The sequence below is a fragment of the Babylonia areolata genome, chromosome 7 (genome assembly GCF_041734735.1).
Source record: "Babylonia areolata isolate BAREFJ2019XMU chromosome 7, ASM4173473v1, whole genome shotgun sequence".
NCBI classification, from domain to species: Eukaryota; Metazoa; Mollusca; class Gastropoda; order Neogastropoda; family Buccinidae; genus Babylonia; species Babylonia areolata.
This window is the reverse complement of record NC_134882.1, coordinates 33636571-33659163: the sequence shown is the minus strand read 5'-3', so window position 1 is coordinate 33659163 and position 22593 is coordinate 33636571. Positions and strand designations below refer to the sequence as shown.

Genomic DNA, 22593 nt, shown 5'->3' with positions numbered 1-22593 from the left:
TTCTTTCCTAGAGAGGAGAAGATAGTAGCGTAGAGCTTCTACAGGCTTAACAACTGCGTCCCCATAATTTCACTGTCCAGAGACAGTAGAGTGTTGTGTATATGTATGTATGATCTGGTTCCATACGTTACATGCATTCGTAGTCTGTTTTTCACACATATGTGCTTGCACACAATCATGACAAAAGTGTGCATACAAGTGTCAAAAACAGTACACTCATGTTGATTTGATCCTTTTGAAATATATATAATATATATATTCTCATGTATGTGTACAGTCTGTTACATTTTACTGCATACAAGCACACACACACACACACACACACACACACACACACACACTCGCTACAATACAGTACATTATGACTCATTCCCAGTCAAATTCATTTTTTACCTCCAGCTGTGCAAGATATGATGACCTTGTTTTCAATCAAAAGTATGCATCAAAGATTCAAACCTTGTTGGCATGTGAGGCAGTTCCTGACAGATAAAGAAATAACTGTTTGGGATAGGTTGTACACATTTATTTGATTGAAACCAGTGAAAGACATAAGTATTAAGATTTTATTCAATTCTGACTGTTGGATATTTTATGGAAACAGTCTTTGTAAAGTTCAAATGATATCATTAACCATTTTTTTAAAATGTTCAGATAACTAGTTTCATCTCAAGGACGTTATTTAATCTATAGTATACAATCTGTTGGTATTCCCTTTCACCGCTGCTCATGTTGATGAATATGTTTGTTCATTTTTTTTGTGTGGTTAACCATAACTCTTGTTTTTAATAGTATATATTATGTGTGTGTGTATATATATATAATATATATATATGTATATATGTATATAAATTGTAAACATTAATTTGCCCTCAGAAACATACTGATATTATGATACATTGATGTTAGTTGTGGAGTATTGCATTACTACATTGCCTTGTGTAGTGCTTCATCTTTTCCTGTTATTTTTCATGTGGTGCGTTGTAAACAAAAGCTGTAGGTTTGCAGTGTACACCACAGTCAGTAAAGTTTATTTGAAAAGGTAAAACTGTTTAACAGAATGCAGTATTGTTGTAATGTTGTAGTAGCCATTAGTACTCTGCGCAGCAAGGAAGCCAGTTCAGCAAACCCAGATTCAAAAAGCTCATTTACTCTCAGGCTCACCTGGGCCCAGCGTCACCTGAGTTAACCAAGTGCAGGTGAAGCAGATGGCGAGAGAGTGAAAACTGTACAGTTCTTACTCAGTTCAGCTTCCCCCCTCTCAGCATTGCCCCCACCCCTTTTCCCCTTACCCTCTCCCCCTGCCTTCAAAAGAGTCACCCAGACCCGAAAGGACAGACCATTCACACACAAGTGAGAAGAATGGCAAGGGGTAAGAGCAAGGGGGTAGAAGGAAGGCATAGGAAAAGGAGGTGGGGGGGTTTGGAGGGGGGAGGGGGGGTCTGGCTGTGCAGCCTTTACCACTCTCTGCAGTACCTGTGGACCTTTGTGGGCTGGAGAATTATTGTTCTCTGGGAGGACTGGTGGGCGGGTGGACCAGGGGGTTGTTGGTTGGCTGGAGCAGCTCAGCAAACTTTGCTGTCTGTTTTGTCAGTATTGCTTTTTAAAATTTATTTATTTATTTATTAAAATTATTTTTTTTAAAGCTTAGGCTTAGAGTTCTGAGATTTTGAAAACAGTGAGTCAGAGACTGAGTGAGTCATGTGTGCACCTGTTTCTTGGCCCCTCTCCCTCTTTCCTCTGTCACTCTCTCTTGTTGTCTCTTTCTCTCACTGTGTGTATGATGTTAGTACAGGTCTTTTTCAGTGTTGGTTTCTGTCTCTCCATTAAGTCAGTGCTGTTTCTGTTTCTGTGTGTCTGCTTGGACATCCAAGTTTTAGACCTTTTATTGATATGGTGAAGTCACTCACACGCATCTTTTTATGAATGTGTACACTACTACTGCTACTACTTCTGCTACTGCTACTACTACTACTACTACTACTACTACTTCTACCACACACACACACACACACACACACACACACACACATGCACACACACCACACACGCACATAACATGCACTGTGAGTGACACAGTGATTTATGAATGTGTGCATACATTACATAATACGTATGATACTGGGTGTTTTTTTCTTTATCACTTTTGCTGTTCTTATGATGAACTGGAACAACAATGAATACCATCAACAATAACATTAAGTTGATTAACACTCCTCAACATTTTTGACAACAACAACATGTATCATTGAATTATACAACAGTGTCCTATACATTATATCAGTATGTCTTCATTCTGTGTGAAAGAAACTCCAGTTACAAAAGGAAGTATTGAGGCTGGTGGATAAAGTGTATACAGAACCACAAGGGGTTGCCAGGAAGTAGAAAAATTTCACTTGCCTGTGGAGTGTGGGCAAACACACACACTAGCACACACACACACACACACACACCAAAAGTGGGCCACATGCCTGGCCCCACTTGCACAGGTCCTCAGCTGCCTCTGACCTTTTTTTCTGGTTTTTTTTTTTTTTTTCTTTTCTTTTTTTCAGAACTGAAGCAGTGTCTGTCTCACTCAGTTCTCAAGGCGTCTCATTTCTACGCTGTCTAGTTCTCTCTGTCTCTGTGTCTATTTCTCTCGCTGTCTCTCACTCTTCCCACTCCTCTTTCTGTCACTGCCCACACCCCACCACCCCCACGCTCTCCATACCATTTCCCCTACCCTCTCTACCCCCTACAAACTTTTTCCCCCACTTTCTCCTCTCCCTTCTCTGTCACAGCGTTTCAAACCACGAGAGGTGTTTTTCTTCTTCTTTTTAATGGGTGGGCCATATATGTGTGTGCTAGTAGGATTTGAATCGTTTTGTCGTTCCATATATATATATATATATATATTTTTTTTTTTTTTTTTTTTTTTTCAAAGTTGAAGCAGTGTCGCTCTACTTCTCTCTTCCCCATCAAAATTCATGTCCCCCTTTCCGTCCTTTTCGGAAGATTTCCCATCACATATCTGACCTGTATGAATTCTCTGATTCCATTTTAGAAAGTTCTATGTTACGCATATTTTGTTAAGTTGTATGGGATGGAATTTGAGACTTTAATTGTTAAAAAAAACAAGATTCTGCCCTCCTGGCCTCTCTTCCGCCCAATTTATTTTCCTTGTAACATATTATCTCCATTTCAGTACATCTGATTTATTACATCAGCAAAAAAAAAAAAAAAAAAAAAAAAAAAAAAAAAATCTGGGGGTCCCAGGGACTCATTTGCCATGAGGGTCACTTCCAATACAGAACATTCTTATCTAATCAAATATGCTTTACAACATATACAAAGGTAGGCATACCTTCTAGTTCTAGTCATAATTGTCTAGGTTTCTGGGCCAAGCAGTGGTGAAGGAAAAGAATTCTCTTTCATAGCAGACGATCCCCGCGTCACACAGATACAGGATTTTCACTCTTTCTGTGTTTGTTTGAAAAGGTTTTAAAACATGCCGTCTTTCTCTTTTTCTTCGTTTCCCCCATTTCTTCTTTGTCTTCTTTGTGTGTGTGTTCCCTTCCACTCTCAACCTGTCCGTCCCCCACCCCCATACCCAGACCTCCCGTCTCCTGTTTTTTTCTTTCATCGTCGGTCAGGATCAGTGTGATCGACTATTCTCATCCCGCCTCACTAAAACAACCCACATTATTTGAGGAAAGGTAGTCGACCTACTCGTCGATCATGTCCCATGGCAAAGATAGAAAACTACTAATACGTCCTTTGAATGGGTTCATTCAATCGTCAGGAAATCAAGGCGATAGCATCTTAATGGCTTGGTCATTCAATTGCTGACAGTGTTTGGTGTGTGTGTGTGTGTGTGTGTGTGTTTGTGTGTGGTCTTGTCTGTTGTCTTCCTTTTTCATGACCAAGTCATCGGATAGAGTGGGTCAGTGTTTGGTGGAATTTATCATACCACATGATCAAATATCAATCGCCCTTTCTTTGGTTGGAGAGGGTCAAAGCTAGTTAGACCTATCAATAGTAAACAGTGTATACATACAATATGATACATGCTCACATGGTTACCATACACACACACACACACACACACACACACACACACACACACACACAACAACAACTACAACAACAACAAAAACGCAAAACACACACACGCACCCACGCACGCATTCACACACACACACACATGCACACGCACACACACAAACAAAAACGCAGAACACACACACACACACACACACACACACACACACACACACACACACACACACACACATAAACACATGCAGACTAACACACACAGATGCCATGAAAAGAAGAGAAAAAAAAGCCCACACGAAGTATATACATACATGCCTTGAAAACAAAAACAAAACAAACAAAAACGGAGTACATTATATATTTTGTTTTGTAGAGAGGGAGAATATGAAAACACAAGAAAGCCGCGTCTTTAAAGGCAATTGTGGTGTTGACTGTTCCAGATACAAAGATGGAACGGCGCAGAGCCGTGCCATGTGTGGGGTGGCAGACATGGCTGTTCTGGCTGCTGATCCTTGTTGCCAGGGCCGGCCAGGCGAGCTCTGCCAGAGCCACGGAAGAGAACTTCCGCTTCACGCATCAAGTGTACAATGGTACCGTGCCCGAGAATGCAGTGGGAAAAGTGTACGTCAAAACTTCTGTCCGAATGGGCATTTTCCTGTCAGAAGTCTCCAGAATACAGAGAGTGGATTTCGACATCAAAAGAGGGGACAACAGCGGCATTTTTCACGCTGAGGGCATCAGAGTGCAGGATTTTTATTTCGTGCGCGTGCGGACCAAAACGAAAACTGACACTTATGGGATGTTGAACAGAGAGCGCAGGCAAACATACTATCTGAGAATCCGAGCCGTTGGTAGACTCCTCACAGGGTCTGTGGTTGAAACCTTCACTGATCTCAACATCACTTTACTGGATCAGAACGAGTTAAGCCCTCTCTTCCCCCCGCGCCCTTTCAACGTCAGCATTCCAGAGGACACGCCTCTGCATTCCAGCATCGCAGAAGTGAAGGCTACGGATGCAGAAGTGGGCATCAACGGGGAGATCTACTACAGCTTGGTCAGTCCCACACCCATGTTTGCCATCCATCCCACCAGTGGTGTGGTCACCCTCCTACGCCCTCTAATGTTTCAGCACAAGAAGTACAGGCTTGAAATCCACGCCGAAGATCGGGGTTTAAAGTCAGACAGACCCGAGTCCCCGCTAAGTAATACTGTGTTGGAAGTAAACGTGACACCAGTCAACTTTCACCCCCCTATCATCCTGGTGCAGAAGCTGCCCACTCTGATGGAAGACGCCAGTCCTGGCAGCATCTTTGCTGTACTGACCATCACTGACCCCGATGTCGGGCTAAACGGAGAAATCGATAATGTAAGCGTTCTTGACAACAAGGGTTTCCGCATAATGTCTACCGCAAGCTCTGGCGTGTATAACGTCATTGTTACATCTCGTCTTGATAGAGAAGAGCAGCCAGAAGGTTTTAATATTACCATCCTTGCTGTGGATCGGGGTCAGCCCCCTAAGTCCTCAACAATCCTTATCCCTGTTAGGATTCAGGACGTCAATGATAACTCACCAGCCTTTGAAAAAGGCCTGTACAAAGCCGAGCTTCTTGAAGTTGTCCCTGTGCGTACACCAGTGCTGTTTGTCCAAGCCACTGATGCTGATGAAGGGCAGAATGGAGAAGTGAGATATAGGTTGAAGGAAAACGATGAATGGTCGAAAAGGTTTTCCATTGATGACGTGTCGGGCTTGATCTCCACAGCAGCACCACTGGATGCCGAAGTTCAAAATCAGATCATCCTGGTGGTGTATGCTGAAGACCGAGCAAACAGTGGTACTCGTCTGACGGGGGAAACTAAAGTCATCATTAACGTGTTGGATTTCAATGACAATGCTCCACAGTTCACCTCCAGCATAAAGGACGAAGTGTTTGTCAACGAGAACGTGGCAAAAGGCACGTTGGTCACCGCCGTGACAGCTACAGACGCCGACTCGGGGGACAACGGTCACGTCAGCTATTCTATCCACAACTTTAAAGATGTTCCTTTCGAGATTGATGCCTTCACGGGGGAGATCAAGACCTTGAAGGTGTTTGACTTCGAAACCATGAGAAAACAGTATTCCGTGCATGTCCGGGCGTCCGACTGGGGAACACCCTTCAGACACTGGACAGAGGAGTTGGTCACCATCAGCGTCAGGGACACCAACGATAACAGTCCCGAGTTTGAAAAAACACGCTGCAAAGGATATCTGTCCAGGGAGGCGGCGGTTGGAACGGTTATTGTTGTGCTGACTGCCATCGATTTTGACGCCGGCAACATCATTTCCTACAGTATTTCTGAAGGGAATGACGATGGCTGTTTCGCGGTTGAACCCTCCACAGGGTCTGTGAAACTGACATGCAGCCTCGCAGCCTCCCCAGTTGACTCAAGACAGATGAGCATCGTAGCAAACGATGGTGAGCACAGGTCAGTCCCCACCACCATCACACTGCAGTTGGTGAACAAAAAGCGAGGCCAACACATGGCCACTGCAGACGTCAGCGTCACCTGCCAGGACACAGACGTTGCCAGCCGTCTTCAAGAGATACTCAGACTCTCTTCCAACAACAACAAGGACAGCGAAGTCAGTCACGACGACCTGGCAGAGGAGGAACGTCTTTCCGGAATTGGTGAATATGCTCCAGAGTTTGAGGAAGCCTTCCCCGTGTACATCACGGTTCCCGAGGATGCTGCAGTGGGCAGTGTGGTCTTCAAGGTGACAGCCACTGATAAAGATGAGGGTTATGCTGGACAGATACTGTTTGTCATCTCCCAAGGTAATGAGGATGGTGCTTTCAAGGTCGATACCTTCAGTGGAGATCTCAAGATTTTCTCACCGCTTGATCACGAGAGAAAGTCAGAATACAACTTGACCATTACAGCACAGGACGTGGGAGATATGAAGAAGTCAGTCTCCAAAGTTCTGACAGTATACATCAGCGACGAAAACGATAATGCACCTCAGTTCGAGGAGGGAGTTTATGAGCAGAACATTTTTGAAGACGTTCAAGTGAATACGACAGTCCTGCAAGTTTACGCCACGGATAAGGACTCCGGTCTCAATGCTCGCATCCAGTACTCCATCTTGTCTCACGGGGAGGATTTCTTTGTGGAAGCGGACAGTGGCATGCTCAAGGTGAAGAACACACTGGATCGAGAAAAGAAGTCGTCGTACACCATCCTTGTTCGGGCAGAGGACTCAGGGCTACACGTCAAATTATCGTCCACTGCCTCCGTCATCATCCGTCTCAACGATGTGAACGACAACTTTCCGGAATTTGTTCCCAAAATGCAGACGGTTCGCGTCCGGGAGGACCTCCCCATCGGGACTGTGGTCACAACACTAACGGCGCAAGATCTGGACGAAGGCGAAAACGGTCAGGTCACCTACGCCCTTGTGGACGGGGCCAGCAATAAGTTCGAGGTGGACCAGCTGACAGGAGCGGTCCGAATCCGAGAAAATCTCGACTTTGAAACCACCCAGGTCTACAACTTGAGCGTGAGAGCCGAGGACGGGGGTGTGCAGTCTCTGGTGTCCATGTGCTTGCTGAACATTGAGGTTGTGGATGTGAACGAGAACCACTTCGCCCCGGAGTTCGACAGCTTCATGAAGCGAGGGTCTGTGGCTGAGAACGCCCCTGTTGGCACCTACGTGATGCAGGTGCGTGCTCATGACAGAGACGAGGACGGGACTAACGGGGGAAGGATTACTTACTCCATCCGGGACGGCTCGGGGCTGGGGCGATTCACTATAGACGCCAATGGTGAGTTCCTGAGTTGGCGTGTTTTCCTGTTGCTTGTGTTGTTTCTCTTTTGTAACGTGCGTTTTGGAAAGTACATGTACACGTGTGTGTGTGTGTGTGTGTGTGTGAATTGATTTATCGGTTTATTTACTGTCTTGTTAACTTGCATTGGCAATCTTGTCATGATGGTTTTATGGAATCAGCGTTGTTCCAAATTTATTCTGAAGTTCGTTCGTGGCGTGCATTCTTTTCCCCTTTCTGTGTAATATTGATTTATTTGAATGTTTTGCGCAATCCTGTGATTGTTTTCTTCTGGCCATTCATGCGTTCTTTCATTTAGGAACTTGTACACTCGAGTAGGCTCTTGGGTGTATGACCCTTCCTCCCCCCCTTCCCCCCTTTATTTTTCACCGCCATAAAGCGGTCATATCGGCAGCCCTGATGCGACAGCTTTGTAAAACCTAAAGATCTGCCGGTTTTGTTGCCTCTTTGAAGTCTTTTTGTCTAACAGTGATCTCATAGATCTGTGAGATGCGCTTAATCACTAACAGGAATGGGGATCAGGATTTCCCATCACTTGATTTTTTATGTTGAAAGTGACTTGAGATTCCTCACATGGGTAACATAATAATATGCCATCCACTTACAGTGTAATCATGAATCTCTTGGAGTTGGAGGTCGTAAAATACCATTGCGTTGGCGAGACTGCCCAACAATGACAGTGGTTGCGTCCAGTGTGTGTGTGTGTGTGTGTGTTAACCGATGTTTAGAGCATGCGGATGTAGACAAGACAACGAGATAACGTTATCTCCTTCATCAAAGTGTCCACTCTTTGTTGACATGGGAAAAGGCACTTGCGATGGGCTGTTAGGTGAAGAGCCGGCGCATGGTGTGTTCGTGAAACTCGCAGTGCAGGGATTGGTGGTGGAGGAGATTTACTGGAACACAATGTACGCGGGTTTTTGTTTTTTGCTTTTGTTTTGTTTTGTTTTTAATTTTTAATGCACGTGTCAGACGGCATTACCCTGTTAATATTCCAGCTTTGTTTGAGATGGAGGATGCCCTGAGACAGAGACAGACAGGCACGGAGACTGTGCAGAGAGAGAGAGAGAGAGAGAGAGAGAGCTAAAACCGGCCCATGTTCAACTCACTCTGATGGACGGCCGGGGATTTTACAGGCATTTTATGTCGGCAGTAAAAACAGGGGGACCCACATCTCTCCATTTTCTCGCCCCAGTTGCCACAGGAGAACTAAATCAGCCAGTGGTCATGCTCGGTTGACCCACGATGGAGGAGGCCCAGTGAGACAGAAATATTTGTTCGAGTCTCTTCGTCCTCCTCCCCCTCCACCCCCTCCGACCTATCACCCCCCCTTCCTCTCCTTCCCTTTCCCTCCCCCTCTGTGTCCCCGCTCTTCTCACTTCTCCCTCTTTTTCTCAAAGGTGACACGGGTCACTCACGCTGACTGATCTGGAACCCGTTTCCACAAGTTTACAGACATCTTGGCTCCAGTTAGCTTGAACAGTTTTGCTTTTCGCTATAAATTATCCATAGATATCTTGCCATCCTCCCCGAGATTCGAGCCATACAAGTGCAATTGTTTAGTTCTAAGAGTTACAGATAAGACAGTCCCTGTATATATCGCAGGTAGACAGTAGAGCTCTTTTCTGTTTTGTTTTTGCCTGAATTTTCTGTTTACAAGTTTATTTCTGCTTATAGGAGTAGACGTTGGCTTGCAATCAAGAAGTTGCATATTGACAAAGGAGCATTGCACAGTCTAATTTGATGAATTTGCGGTCTGTTTATATCGTCTGCACAAACCAGTGCCCAGAAATCTATGAGACCCAGGCCAAAGTCAAAGTGGCTGTTATGTAGTTCAAGGTCATTCTGTCTGAGAGGATAGATTTATGAATGCACACATCTGTCTAGCGGGCAGCGTTGTTTGTTTTGTTTTTTTGTTGTTGTTGTTGTTTGTTTGTTTGTTGTTGTTTTTCTCGGAAACCACTGGACATAAAGTTACGAGCGAACACTGGGAAGACAAGGGCACATTTTGTTGGTGGTGGTAGTGGTAAATGGGGCCAAGACGAGATATTCAGTTTATAGTCAGTATACTTTGACAGATTTTTTTTTTTTTTTTTTTTTTTTCAGAAGTTGACTTCGCGGGTCCACTATAAAGCTTTCTCACCTCCCACGTCTGAATGTGAGTGTTGGTAGGTCCTTTCCCACGCTGTACTAAATATTTGAGGTTGTAGGTGGAATAGTTGAATTAACAGCTGACTTAATGGCACCAGAAAATGTTGACATCATGCGTACTAGCTGACCTGAACTTCGATGGGATAACAGAAGAATTAATTTGAAAATCATAAACTTGTAAGATCTCGTATTTCGGTGAGAGAATTCAGTCGTGAAAACTGATGAATAAATCCGCGTGGAGGCTGACTTGCTTATTGCCGTTGGGCGTGGGAAGTCATGGGGGGCAAACAACCCGTGAACTTGGGAAGACTGTCGGCTCTTCCTCGCGAAAACACCTGGAAGCTGTGAAGCGGAGAAGAGTAAACCAAGTTTCCGGTGTGGGGTGTTTGGACCAGTTGCTTTATTCCGATGAAAGGGACGGGTTGCACGTGTTGAAAGCCGTCTTCGCGCTCCCCCATTGTGCATCTATAGCAAGGTGTGCCTTTGTGCTTGTGTGGCGGCAGTCAGTTTCGATGTTTATCCGTTCCACGAAGTGTAGTCTAAACAGTGACATTCACAGCGTATTTTGACTGCGCGCGCGAGCACACATCTGGCGCGGCCCAGTCACGGCATAGCACTCGCATTGCTGTGCATTTTCTTGCTTTCTAGAACTACGATGACCGTAGGCATGACCCTAAATGCGTTATCTGTGGAATGCAGGACGTAAGGTGGCTTCCAGAAGTAAACACGTGCTAGCTCTCACAGTCTCAGTCGTTTTGTTCTGATGAATTCAAGTTTACTAGTTTACTGTTATCGGTCTGAACTTTGCTCTCGTTTTCTTTAATTCATTTTATTCCTTTTGTGGCACTGGATCGCCGATGTATGCAACAGTTCGGTGCATCTGGTCTTTTTTCTTTGAATGATCTCGTTTGCACCTCCTTGAATGAGGGTTTTCGTTTCAACTTCAACGGAAAGAAGTAACCAAAAAATGCCGTCGGTCTTTCTGCTATCTTGTCGGCATCATGACGGAAACTAACCTGCAGATTGTAGGCAAACACGAGGTGATGGGATGGAATGTGGCACAGCAGTGGTCCATGTCGAAGGGACCATGTCAGCAGGGGTTACGGTCCTTGGTGTGTGTGTGTGTGTGTGTGTGTGTGTGTGTCGATCTGAATAAAGATGTATCAATCTAGATCGTATGTCCAGATCTACATTATATTGGAGCAAACAGCAGGCCTGATCAATTGAGTTGCAGCAAAGCAACTGTCACTTGTTGGTGCCATGCATGCATGCAGTTTTCGATCAATCCTCGTTCCATTGGAGAAACTATTGGCGTACGTTGTGCTCGTTGAAGAATGTAATCAACACACAGTGCCGCTTTGATCTCACTGTGGGAAAGTCTGTCAATTTAGCCTAACTCATCCAATTTAACAGCAGGGCGTATTTTGACGCGTCTTCCATTTTCTCTCTTCTTTTCCCCCGGAAAACGAAGGCATTGAGGTCCTGACAGTATGACAGGGCCAAGAATCGATCTCGACAGAGTAATTTGGCCGATCGCCAATCTTGAGGGTGTGGGAGGGGGTAGGGTGGAGGGAAGGGGAGTGTTGCACTGTTCGTGTTCCCGTGCATGATTTGATCCACTGGTGGCTGCTGTGGTCCACGGAGTCACTCCCTCGCTCCACTACCCCTCCCCCGTTGTGACAAGATTTCTGCAAGTAACCAAATTAGGCGAATGAGCTCAGAGAAACGATACCCTCACCCCCGACCCCCTCCACTCAAAACCTCCTCCTCCTCCCGCCTCTCTCCTCCCCAAGCAGCCCCTCCTCCCCCTACACCTTATAACATATATTACATATCCTTTTGTTATCGTCGCTGTCTGAGAGAGCTTAAAAAAAGGGGGGAAAGGTATAGACTTGGACCCAATAATGTTTACTATTAGGTTTTAGTTTGAACAGGAAATCATCAGTCTCCTCCTCTCTCTCTCTCTCTCTATGGTTGCTTCTATCTTTTTCGGTGTTACTACTGCGTCATTACTTGTCTGGCGTGTATGCAGTAGTACTGAATTGAAAATATGATTATAATTATCTTTGCTGCTGCAGCTCACAAACATTGATTGTCGCGTTGTCACTCATAATAACATTAACTTTTTCAAAATTGAAATATATATATATATGTGTATACACTGTCACATGGTTTGTAATTCTTTGAGTTTGTAAAACGTTGGCTATGTTAAATGTCGTGGAGTGGATAACACCATAATCGAGAGTCGCAGTAGCCGAACAAAATTAGTTTTGTTGCGGGTGATTCAGGACGTGATTGGATACTAGACAACAGTTAGAGAAATCCGATTAAAACGTATTTTTAGCGTTGTCGCAACTCGCAGGAAACACGAGCGATTGTGCCTCAGCCTGACATTCAGTGATGACACACCCATCCTTGTCACACGGGAGGAGAAGGGAAAAGAGAGAGAGAGACACACACACACATACACTCACACAAACACAAACACAAACACACACACACACACACACACACACACACACACACACACACACAGTGACACATATGAAATACACACACGTGATGGGTGTTCATCACCGCAACGGAAATGCTTAATTACAAGGAAATAGAGTCCTTGTGTATATCTAATGCATGATATACACATATGTATCATTACTGTTAACACTGTCGTTTTTTGTATTTATATATATATAAGTTACGCTGAAGCGGTCAGCCAACAACACAAATTGTAAGTAGCTCTCTCTCTCTCTCTCTCTCTCTCTCTCTCTCTCTCTCTCTTCTCTCTCTCTCTCACCCTCCCTCCCTCCATCCATCCATCTCCCCCCTCCCCTCTCTCTGTCGCTCTCTCTTTCCCTCTCCTCCCCCACCTCTCTGGCTTTCTTAACCGTGCGCGTGCGCGCACACACACGCGCACACACACACACACACACACACACGCACACACACACACACACACACACACACACACACACACACACACACACACCGCACGCATACACAAGAGACACACACATACACATACGCTTTACTCAATACGGTAACGGGCAAAATGTATAATTTTTGAATCTGAATAATATATGCAGACTGTCTGTACCAGCATATCAGCAGAAACGTTGTGGAAATGTTGAATGTTCACTCATAGTCATGGTGACACCTGCATATTTTGTTATCGCTCTTCATTTATATGGGGCTGTGGCCATAATTGAATGAATCATCTCATTCTCAGTGAGACACATACTCTCTCTCTCTCTCTCTCTCAGTCATGTTTGGTTTGGGACAACACGTTGCCGTTGAGAGAGAGAGAGAGAGAGAGAGAGAGAGAATAGCGTCAATAGGCAAATCGGAGACGACGGGTAGGCAAAACAGGAGAAAGAGTCAGACTCTGAAGAGGCATTCGAGGGAAGTGTCACGATAAAAATTAGGCGAAACGGGAAAAGGTGAACAGGACCCGCTCCGTTCAGCTTGCCACCAACACATTCTGTGAAATGGACAGGTCTCTCTTGGTGTGCACAGCTAATCTTGGTCACTTTGTGGTCAAGCACGTCTTGATTTGTGTGGTGGGGTGTCCAGACTGACTGAACTCGTGGTGGCCTCTACCGCTGACCTTTTGACTCGGCTGACGCGGAAAAAAAGAAAGAAAAAAAGCTGACAGTATGATTTAAAGATCATGGACATATATTAAATTCATGTTTGACCACGGCTGCGCGTTTAAAAATGGTTGGTACTGTTAATATTGATAGGTCGGGAGTCATTCATAACCGGAGTCAGCAGTATGTATTGAATTTGGAAACTTGTGTATTAATTACGAAGCTGTTGACCACTTTGCGGTCAAAACATGGAAGTGAGATTTATAACCTGATCGACATTAAACACGTCTGTCAGATATAATTGTTTGGTTAGATGGCAACACAACTTTCATGCTCTACGAAACTTAACCATTACGCGTATCATTCATCCACGTTCCGAGTTATCATGTAATACAAATAATATAGTTCTATAGACTTTTAATATTCGACGATGCATGGATTCAAGAGTTCGCTCGCAAGGAGAAATTTCTACTGTGAAAGCTAATCTGGTTAGTGGTGCACGCGCGCACACACACGCAGACGCACAAACACACACACTCACACTCTCTTCCTATCTCTTTCTCTCGCTCTCTCTCTTACACACACACACACGCACACACACACACACACACACACACACACACACAGAGAGAGAGTCACACACACTCACTCACACACACACACACACACACACACACACACACAGTCACGCGCGCGCGCGCTCACACACACACACACACACACACAGAGTCACGCACACAGAGTCACGAACACACACACACACACACACACACACACACACACACACACACACACACAGAAGATGTGCCCAACGTTCGTGGCGATTTCTTTTTCCTGTCCAGGGATCGGGTTCTCACAGTCCAAGGCCAGGCTGGTGAATGACTAAGGCCCTACTCTGCCTTCTTTCAATGAGAATGTCCATAGATCTCTTTCTCCTTCTTTCTCTCTTTCTTTCTTTCTCTCTTTTCCAGCCTGGCCGCTCTCCACTTGTCCTCGCAAGTGTGAACCAGGGGCGGTGCTATCAATGGGGGCTTTTTTTTTCTTCTTCTTTTAATTTTTTTTTTTTTTTTCTGGTTCTGCTTTTTCTTTTTACTGCCTGGCCATTGACGTTCACCTCTTGGCACCATACCTACATATTACACCTACTGCTGATTTCTCTCACCTTTGGTGTTGCCTGGTGTTGCCTTCTCAGTCTTAATAGATCTCTGTGTCTCTGTCTCTCTCTCTCTGTTGCTCTCTCTGTCTCTGTCTGTCTGTCTGTCTGTCTCCCTGTCTCCCCCTTTCATGTTTCCGTTCATGTGTGTGCATGTTCGTGCGTGTGTGCGTATCTGCCTGATGTCTCATCTGCGGTTGTGTGTCTGTTTCTTTCTGTCTCACGCTCAGTCCTTCAGTCTTCTGTCATTTTATCTGCCCCCCTCACCCCCTCCTCCCCCCTTCTCTATCTATGTTTTTCTTTCTTTCTGTTTCCCGATCTGTCTCTATCTTTGTATAGATCTCCAGTTCGGTCTGTCTCTGTGTCGTTCTCCGTATTTCACTTCTCTTCCTTGCTTTCTCGCTCGGGGACGTTTCCGTGTGTGTTTGCTTTTCACACAGCCATCCCGTGTGCTTTGGGTGATGAGATTGGAGGCTGCTAGCAGCTGCTATAGTGCTACGTGTCTCCTGATAATGGGGCGATGTTAACTGGTTAAGACATCAATGATAACATTCCGTGGACGGAGAATTTGCTGTCCCTGTCATGGAAAGATTTACGATTTCTGTGGTGTGAGTGTGTGTGTGTGTGTGTGTGAGACTCGGAGAGAGACACAAAGAAAGAGAGAGAGGAACAAATGGATGTGTATGGATTGATTTTTATGTTGTTGCTGTATTTATTTCATAATTTACTATTTTTTAACAACGGCAATATTTGAGTATCCGTTGAGAACTGAAGATCACCGTGCATTTAAGTATCAGTTTGACAAAGTCGGAAGGGAGTCAGATCATTTTGGAATGTATGCTAGCACCCATTATCTTTTTTTTAATTTCTTAATGAACGAGTGTCTTAATGAGTAGAAACAAACGGGGAAGTGTGAACGTGATAGTGTTTTGCGTGGACAAAAGAGAAAAATTGATGTGAACTTAATCCTCTGGGGGATTGGAAGGGGGCACAATTTTTTTAGACCCTCCAGCGTTACCCCCAGGGAGACCAATTTGAAAAGGGGGTTGGGGTAGACGTTGGGAGTGAAGTCCTGTTCTCGACACCCTCCTCTCCCCTGGAAATTGAATCCGCTGGGAATGGCAGCTAAGTGAGCAAGGAAGAGAAAGCCCTCCATTTTTACCACCAGTCCGGCGAGGACCGTCCCTTTCTGTTGGATAAAAAAAGAGAAAAAAAGAAAGAAAAAAAAGACGGGTCTGCGAGCTCTGATTGGTCATAGCAGCACGTGCTCTGAAATGGCCGCTTGCCTAGGGAGGAGGGGAAGACGGGAGGGGGTGGGGTGGGGAGACCAAACATTGGCGACCTCAAGGTCTCGTTTTCTTGCCGATGTTTTCGTTTGCTTTTCACACAGCCGACCACGCTGTCAAGGGGATGAGATTGGTGGGTGCGTGTGCACGGTGGTAACTTTAGCGATCTCAGCTTCTCTGCTGGTGAGACGAGGTGACTGACTGTTCACAGGGCATGAACAAATGTGGAGCCTCTGTGACTCTGTCATCAGCCCAGCGCCCACGCACCCCCATCCCACGCATGCACAGACACAGACGCACATAACCTCTCTTTGTAGAATTAATTTCCCTTCTATTTCATCGTTGATTTCCAAGACAATTTTTCTTTATTTGAACCGGATACATTGTGTGTCAGTGAAGGAATTTCTTTATAAATGTAGGAACTTAGGAATGATATTAAGCTTCTCCCGATTTCTTTGATTAATTCAGCATCCTCGTGGCTTTTGTATTTAATGGATTTCGTGACACCTAGCCCATACATTATATACCCCACCACACCACGTCTGATGGCAGATGGCAAACTTTTCAACTTGCGGCGACTCCACGCCAGGTCTAGGGTGTTTGAGGCACTGATGAGAGAGTTCCTCTTCGCTGATGACGGCGCGCTTGCTGCACGCACCCATGAGAACATGCAGTTCTTTATGGACAGGTTCTCAACCTCCTGCAGGCGCTTTGGACTCACCATCAGCCTCAGCAAGACCGAGTCCATGTACCAACCAGCTAGCTCACAGAACGCCAGTGCCTCCCCCCCACCTGCAATCAAGATCAATGACACAGAGATCAAGTCAGTCGACAAGTTTTGCTACCTGGGCAGCACCCTATGCAGCAACAGAGCCCTTGATGCAGTAGTGACACTGCGCATCGCCGAGGCCAGCTCCACCTTTGGCAGACTCAACAACAGGCTGTGGAACAACAAAGGCATCAGGCTCAGCACCAAGATGAAAACCTACAGAGCTGTTGTGCTGACCACCTTGTTGTACTGCTGTGAAACATGGACGACGTATCGCCGTCACATTCAGCAACTTGAGCAGTTTCACCAGAGATGCCTGCGAAAGATCCTCGGCATAAAGTGGCAAGACAGGGTCTTCAACCTCCAGGTCCTAGAGAGGAGCGGCCTGCCCAGCATCGAAAGCCTGCTGATCCAGTGCCAGCTACGCTGGACAGGACACGTTGTCCGCATGACAGACAGCAGGATCCCGAAGATGCTTTAGTATGGCCAGCCGAAGGAAGGCCACCTTGAACTTGGAAGACCCTGCAAGCGCTTCAAGGACACCTTGAAGACAAACTTCAAAGCCTGTGACATAGACATCGCTTGCTGGGAAACTGATGCCCTTGACCGCTGTCGCTGGAGGATGCTGTGCTCTAGTGGCATAAAGACGTTTGAAAACAAGAGAACGCTGGCCATTAAGGAGAAGCGTGAGCGAAGGAAGCAGGGCTCAACTTCTGGAGACGTTTTCCCTTGCAACACCTGTGGGAAGTGCTGCGCATCCAGAATCGGCCTCTTCTCCCATATGAGGACACACACCGACAGATAAGCCTGCCTGCCTACTCATCCGTCGGACCGACGGGAGACTCCATCATCACACCACGTCTAACCTTCCAGCCGCTTCATTATCTGTCGTCTTCTGAACAAGACAGTTAATTATTCTCCAGTTCTATCCTTTCGTGGGTGTCAATGCGTGCAGACTTCAATGTCACGATGCTTATGCTAAAGCCAACGACATACGACTCGGTGCTTATCGCAAAAACACATCTTCCAAACTGACGGGTTGTATTGGAGTAAGGTCCGTGTTTCAGAGTCGAAGTCGTCTTGTCACACGATGGAAATTATGACCATGACGATATGCAGTCCGAAAACCGACTTCGGGAGAGCCATGCAACAAAGCACGCCTGATTATTTCCTGGCCATTAGTGTAGTCCAATTGTGTGCTTTGTGGGCGGTTGTGAACCCGAACTACTGTTTTCAAACACACACACACAGACACACACACACACAATCACAGAGAGAGAGAGAGAGAGAGAGAGGATTGGAGGAGAGTGTGATATGAATTTAGGATCATGGCAAGTACCACGATCTCTGCATAAAACAGTGACTTGAAACAAAAGCGGACACAATCTTTACATAGCCTACTCGTCATGTCGTATTGTTTTCTTGAAAACGTTTTTAGTCCATGAAACAAAACAGACTTCAACGTTTGATATACGCAGCATTGAAAGAAAAAGTTGAGCAACACGAAGCTGAGGTTTATACCGTATCGTATTCTTCTAGAGATTTTTTTTTCCTGGGGGGGTGGGGGGGGGGTGCGGGCAGCGCGGTTGGGGGAGGGATGGGGTGATGATGAGACGTGCTGATGAAACCTACCGGCTTTTATGTACCGGCCCGGGTGTCGTTATTGATTTGGATGTCAGGTCTTCCACAATAACAGGGCGGATCTGAAGCCCGGAGACATAGACACGGGCAGACAGACAAGACAGACAGATGCCTGGAACAGTCTCGCGACACTCCCTGATCCATGCACATTGATCACGAGCGTCACTGTGCACGTGCGCGGATGTCACTCGTCAGGGACAGGAACCGTAGGCAAAACAGCGAGACGGCGGGGTGTGTCGTCATTGTCTTGACCTCTCTTTTTTCTTTTTAAAGCAAAATATCTAGAATTAAAGAAGCTGTAAGGAAGTTAAAGCTATTTCTTGGTGATAATTCTTGTTACTGTGAGTCTGTCACGCGCGTGCACACGATCACACGTGCAGCCATTACTCATTGTCTGTCTGTCTGGAGCTCTTCTACCCTTTCTCTCTCTCTCACACACACACGGAGTCGAGCACACACACACACACACACACACACACACACACACACACACACACACACACAGAGAGAGAGAGAGAGAGAGAGAGAGAGAGAGAGAGAGCACAGTACAGCACAACACAAGACTTTTTTTTTCTATTTGTTTTTCGTGCACGTGTGTTTGCTTTGCTCGTTCCACACACACACCTCCTGATTAATTGGAATAATCATCGGTAAGTGTGCTGTGGGACACTCGACAGCAGCACCATCATCAGGCCAAGGTCCCCAATTTAATCCCAGACCAGCACCGCACTTTGGCCTTGACCGCTCCTTCACCGTGGACTCGGACAAGACAGGGGAAAGGAAGAAGCTGAAGAAGAAGAAATCGAAGGCTGTTTTCAGTGGTTGTGTGTGTGTGTGTGTGTGTGTGTGTGTGCGCGCGCGCGCGCTCGTGTGTGTGTGTGTGTGTGTGTGTGTTGGTCACCTCAGTCTGCAGCGGTCATCGTCCCACCAGGAATCAAGCAAGGTCCGTGGAGTGGGGAAGGAGGAGGCGGAGGGGTTGGATGGAGGGGGGCGGAGGGCGGAGGGGCAGGGGAGTGAGTGGTGGAGAGGGTTGGGTTGGGGTCGGGGTTGCTGGACGTTTGAAGCTGTCGTCGATTTCTTTCTTGGTGAATGTTTTGTTTTATTGTGTGGTCAGTTATTTCTGTTTTTATTTTTGTTTTGTTTTTATTTCTTATTCTTTTTTCTTGGGGGTGCGGGGCCAGGGGGGATGTGGTGTGGGGGGATGGTGGTGGTGCTGGAGTGCTTGTACATGTTTTATGTGTCTGTTGGCCTGCTTATTTCTTCTTTTTCTTCTTCTCCTCCTCCTGCTCCCCCCCTCCCCCCTCTCTCTCTGTCTCACACTATGATGGATCCACGTGAACGATCTTTCCCAAGACGGCAGTCAAAAGCACCGTGCATTGACTACTATCGTTTCGGCGTTTTTGTCTGGACAACGCGACTGATGAGGGTGAGAACAGTCGCTGTAGGCATTCTGAATAGAACGCAGGGTGGAACAGAAACTTGTGGACAGAGCACTACCGTAATACTACACTAGTGACCGGCTAAATGGATTGGGATTGCAAACAGACCAGAGCGTTTTTGTGTTGTTGGTTGTTTTGTGTGTGTGTGTGTGTGTGTGTTTGTATGTTTTTTGTTTTGTTTTGTCTCCAAGGAAATGGAGGAGAGGAGGAAGAGGGTGGAATGTTGTGGAAAATGGAAGATAGGGCAGGGGGAAGGAGGAAACTGAAGGGTAAAAGATTGTACATTAATTGGGGATGAAATGAACACGACGGGAGACAGGATACACGACAAGAGGGAACGCGGTAACTGTACAGCTGAGCCTCATGAAACGTGTGTGTGGGCGACCCCTTTCTCTGTAACTTTCCTTGAAGGTCGTTTTTCCCATCGGCCACCTGTGATCAATGACAGATATGATTACGCGTAGCTGCACACTCTTTTAGTTTTAGCCCTGATGTTACAACAACAACAACAACAGATCTGTTTTGAGACATAGTTTGCCATACTTACTTAGTTATTTACTTGTGGGAGGGGAAAGGAAATAGGTACTGTTGGGGACAGTGACGCTGTCCGTCAATCTTTGACAGTTGATAGCTTTATTTTGAGGTTGAGTATATTTACTGAATTTTTCTCTTCTTCGGCGTTCGTGGGCTGCAACTCCCAAGTTCATTTGTGTATATATGTTTTTGAAACTTTTATACTGGGTTTCTGACATATAAGACGGGTGTAGATGGCTGTATTTCGTTTTGGGGGGCGATTCTTCATTGGTGGTTTTTTGTTGGTGGTGTTTGTGGCGATGCTGCCTCATAATGTTATACGGGTATGAATTTAATCGTTCAGCTGAACGGTGAAGCTCATTTCAATATATATTTCAGTTTGACGTTGTGTTTTCCAGTGCTTCCAAGTTTCTGTTTAATCAAATGCGTTAGTGTGGGAATAGTTAGAATCAGTGCAAGCACGTATCCACTATGACAATGCCACGTTCTGTGCCATCTGTTTCCAGACCTATATCAGTAAGCCATAAAATGAGGCTGTGCAGATCAATCGTCAGGCCACGTGAATATTATTCTCTTTTCCATCTCTTCCACATTTGACTACGATTCGAAAAGGAAATCGTTGGGAACATGGAAGTGGGTACCACGTTCTTTATAATAGAACAGCAAAAAGAAACAAATAAGCAAAGAAAGAAACAAACAAACAAAAACACACCTAAAAACCACCTGCACCAACAGTATTAATTTTAATGTATGCTAAGAGAGGGAGCGTCATCATCAAATAAATGCCATTTGATTTAGATGAAGGTGTCCGATAGAAAATCTGAATGAAGAGGAAATATGTCCATGAAAAAAACCAACAAAACTGCGTCATAAAAACAGATGTTGCTTATAGAAGAAAGGACTAAAATGTCATTTGAAACCCACCCCCTGCCAATCCTCTTTTTCTTTTTCTCTCCCCCTTTTTTTATTTTTTAATTTTTTTTTAATCCGTTGATTTGTAAAAGCTCAGTCACACTCGCGCACACACGCACATTGTATACCAAGTCACCAGAGATAAATTGATAAGGCGTGTGTGGTCTTGGAACACTCTCCTCAATGGAGCATTGAAGCTAAACAAAACCTGAAAGCCACAGCGATCTGAATCCCTCTCCCGGCAGACTGACAACCACACATGCTGCTGCATCATGATGAATTACGAAGACGGTAATAGCAGAGTAGAGCGTTTTATATCACTCCGTGCACGGGAGCGAATCGTGCCGAGTTTCCAACCGCATTCAGTGTCACGCGAAGGGTAACGAACAAGGGTTTCTTTTTGTTCTTTGCTGTTCAATGGCCATGTTTCTTTCTTCTTCTTCTTTTTTTTTCTTTTTACTCCATTACCCATGTTGAAAAAAAAGTGTGTGGGGGTCGAGAGGGTGGAGGAGGGGTTGGGGGTGGTGGGCGGAGGAGGATATAATGCAAATGAATAGGAATAGGGGGAAAAAAGAGAATAGGTTTGAATCGTTCACCTGGTTGTGCACACCGTGCTGTTCCGAGTGACTCTTACTCTCTTGCTTGGGGCTTTTACCTTTTAGCAACGCAGTATAAGTAGTTCTCCCACAACCTCCGCGCTTTTCCGTCTGTTTTCATCAGTTTAAAACAAAGAAGATAGAAAGACAGAAGAGTGTATTATAAGCAACAAAGATTTTAAAAGAATAAATGAGTGAAAGAACTGTCACTCATCACCATTTGTCTAGATCTCCCACGTCTTTTCCCTCCCTGCCCCCACGTGTTTTACTTTTTTCTGTCATTCTTTCTCCTTTTTTGGGGGGGGGGGGGGGGGGGGGGTGTCATTTGTGTCAGTTTTTCATTTCCTTTCTCTTCAAACAGTCAGTATTGCTCATAAACAGACGGAGGCAGGTATTTTGTTTGTTTACTCGTTTATCGAAAACCATGGAAAGGTGTGAGGCCAGCTGACACACGTTTTAAGCAGATTAGCGTGAACAGCTGTACGTGTGGACTGTACTACTGGTGACAAGCCCACAGCGGGGGAATAGTCCCCGCCACAACACATGTGTACACTCTCTCTCTCTCTCTCTCTCCCCCCGTTTTGTGTTGTTACCTGACCACCACTGCTGGTGCTGTTGGCAAGGGCAAACTGACACACTGCTCAACGACCCCGCTGACTGAAGTCT

At 45.6% G+C, this 22593-nt stretch overlaps 1 protein-coding gene across 6 annotated transcripts in view; it reads left to right on the top strand.

Moving 5' to 3' along the window:
- LOC143283979 (protocadherin Fat 1-like) overlaps positions 1 to 22593 on the top strand; it is a 270559-nt gene that overhangs the window by 2283 nt on the left and 245683 nt on the right. For all 6 annotated transcript variants that reach the window (XM_076590469.1, XM_076590468.1, XM_076590466.1 and 3 more), the window contains exon 2: positions 4476 to 7838. In XM_076590469.1, the coding sequence (XP_076446584.1) occupies positions 4484 to 7838 (3355 nt within the window). In that variant the 5' untranslated portion in view covers positions 4476 to 4483. The remainder of the gene's footprint in view (positions 1 to 4475; positions 7839 to 22593) is intronic.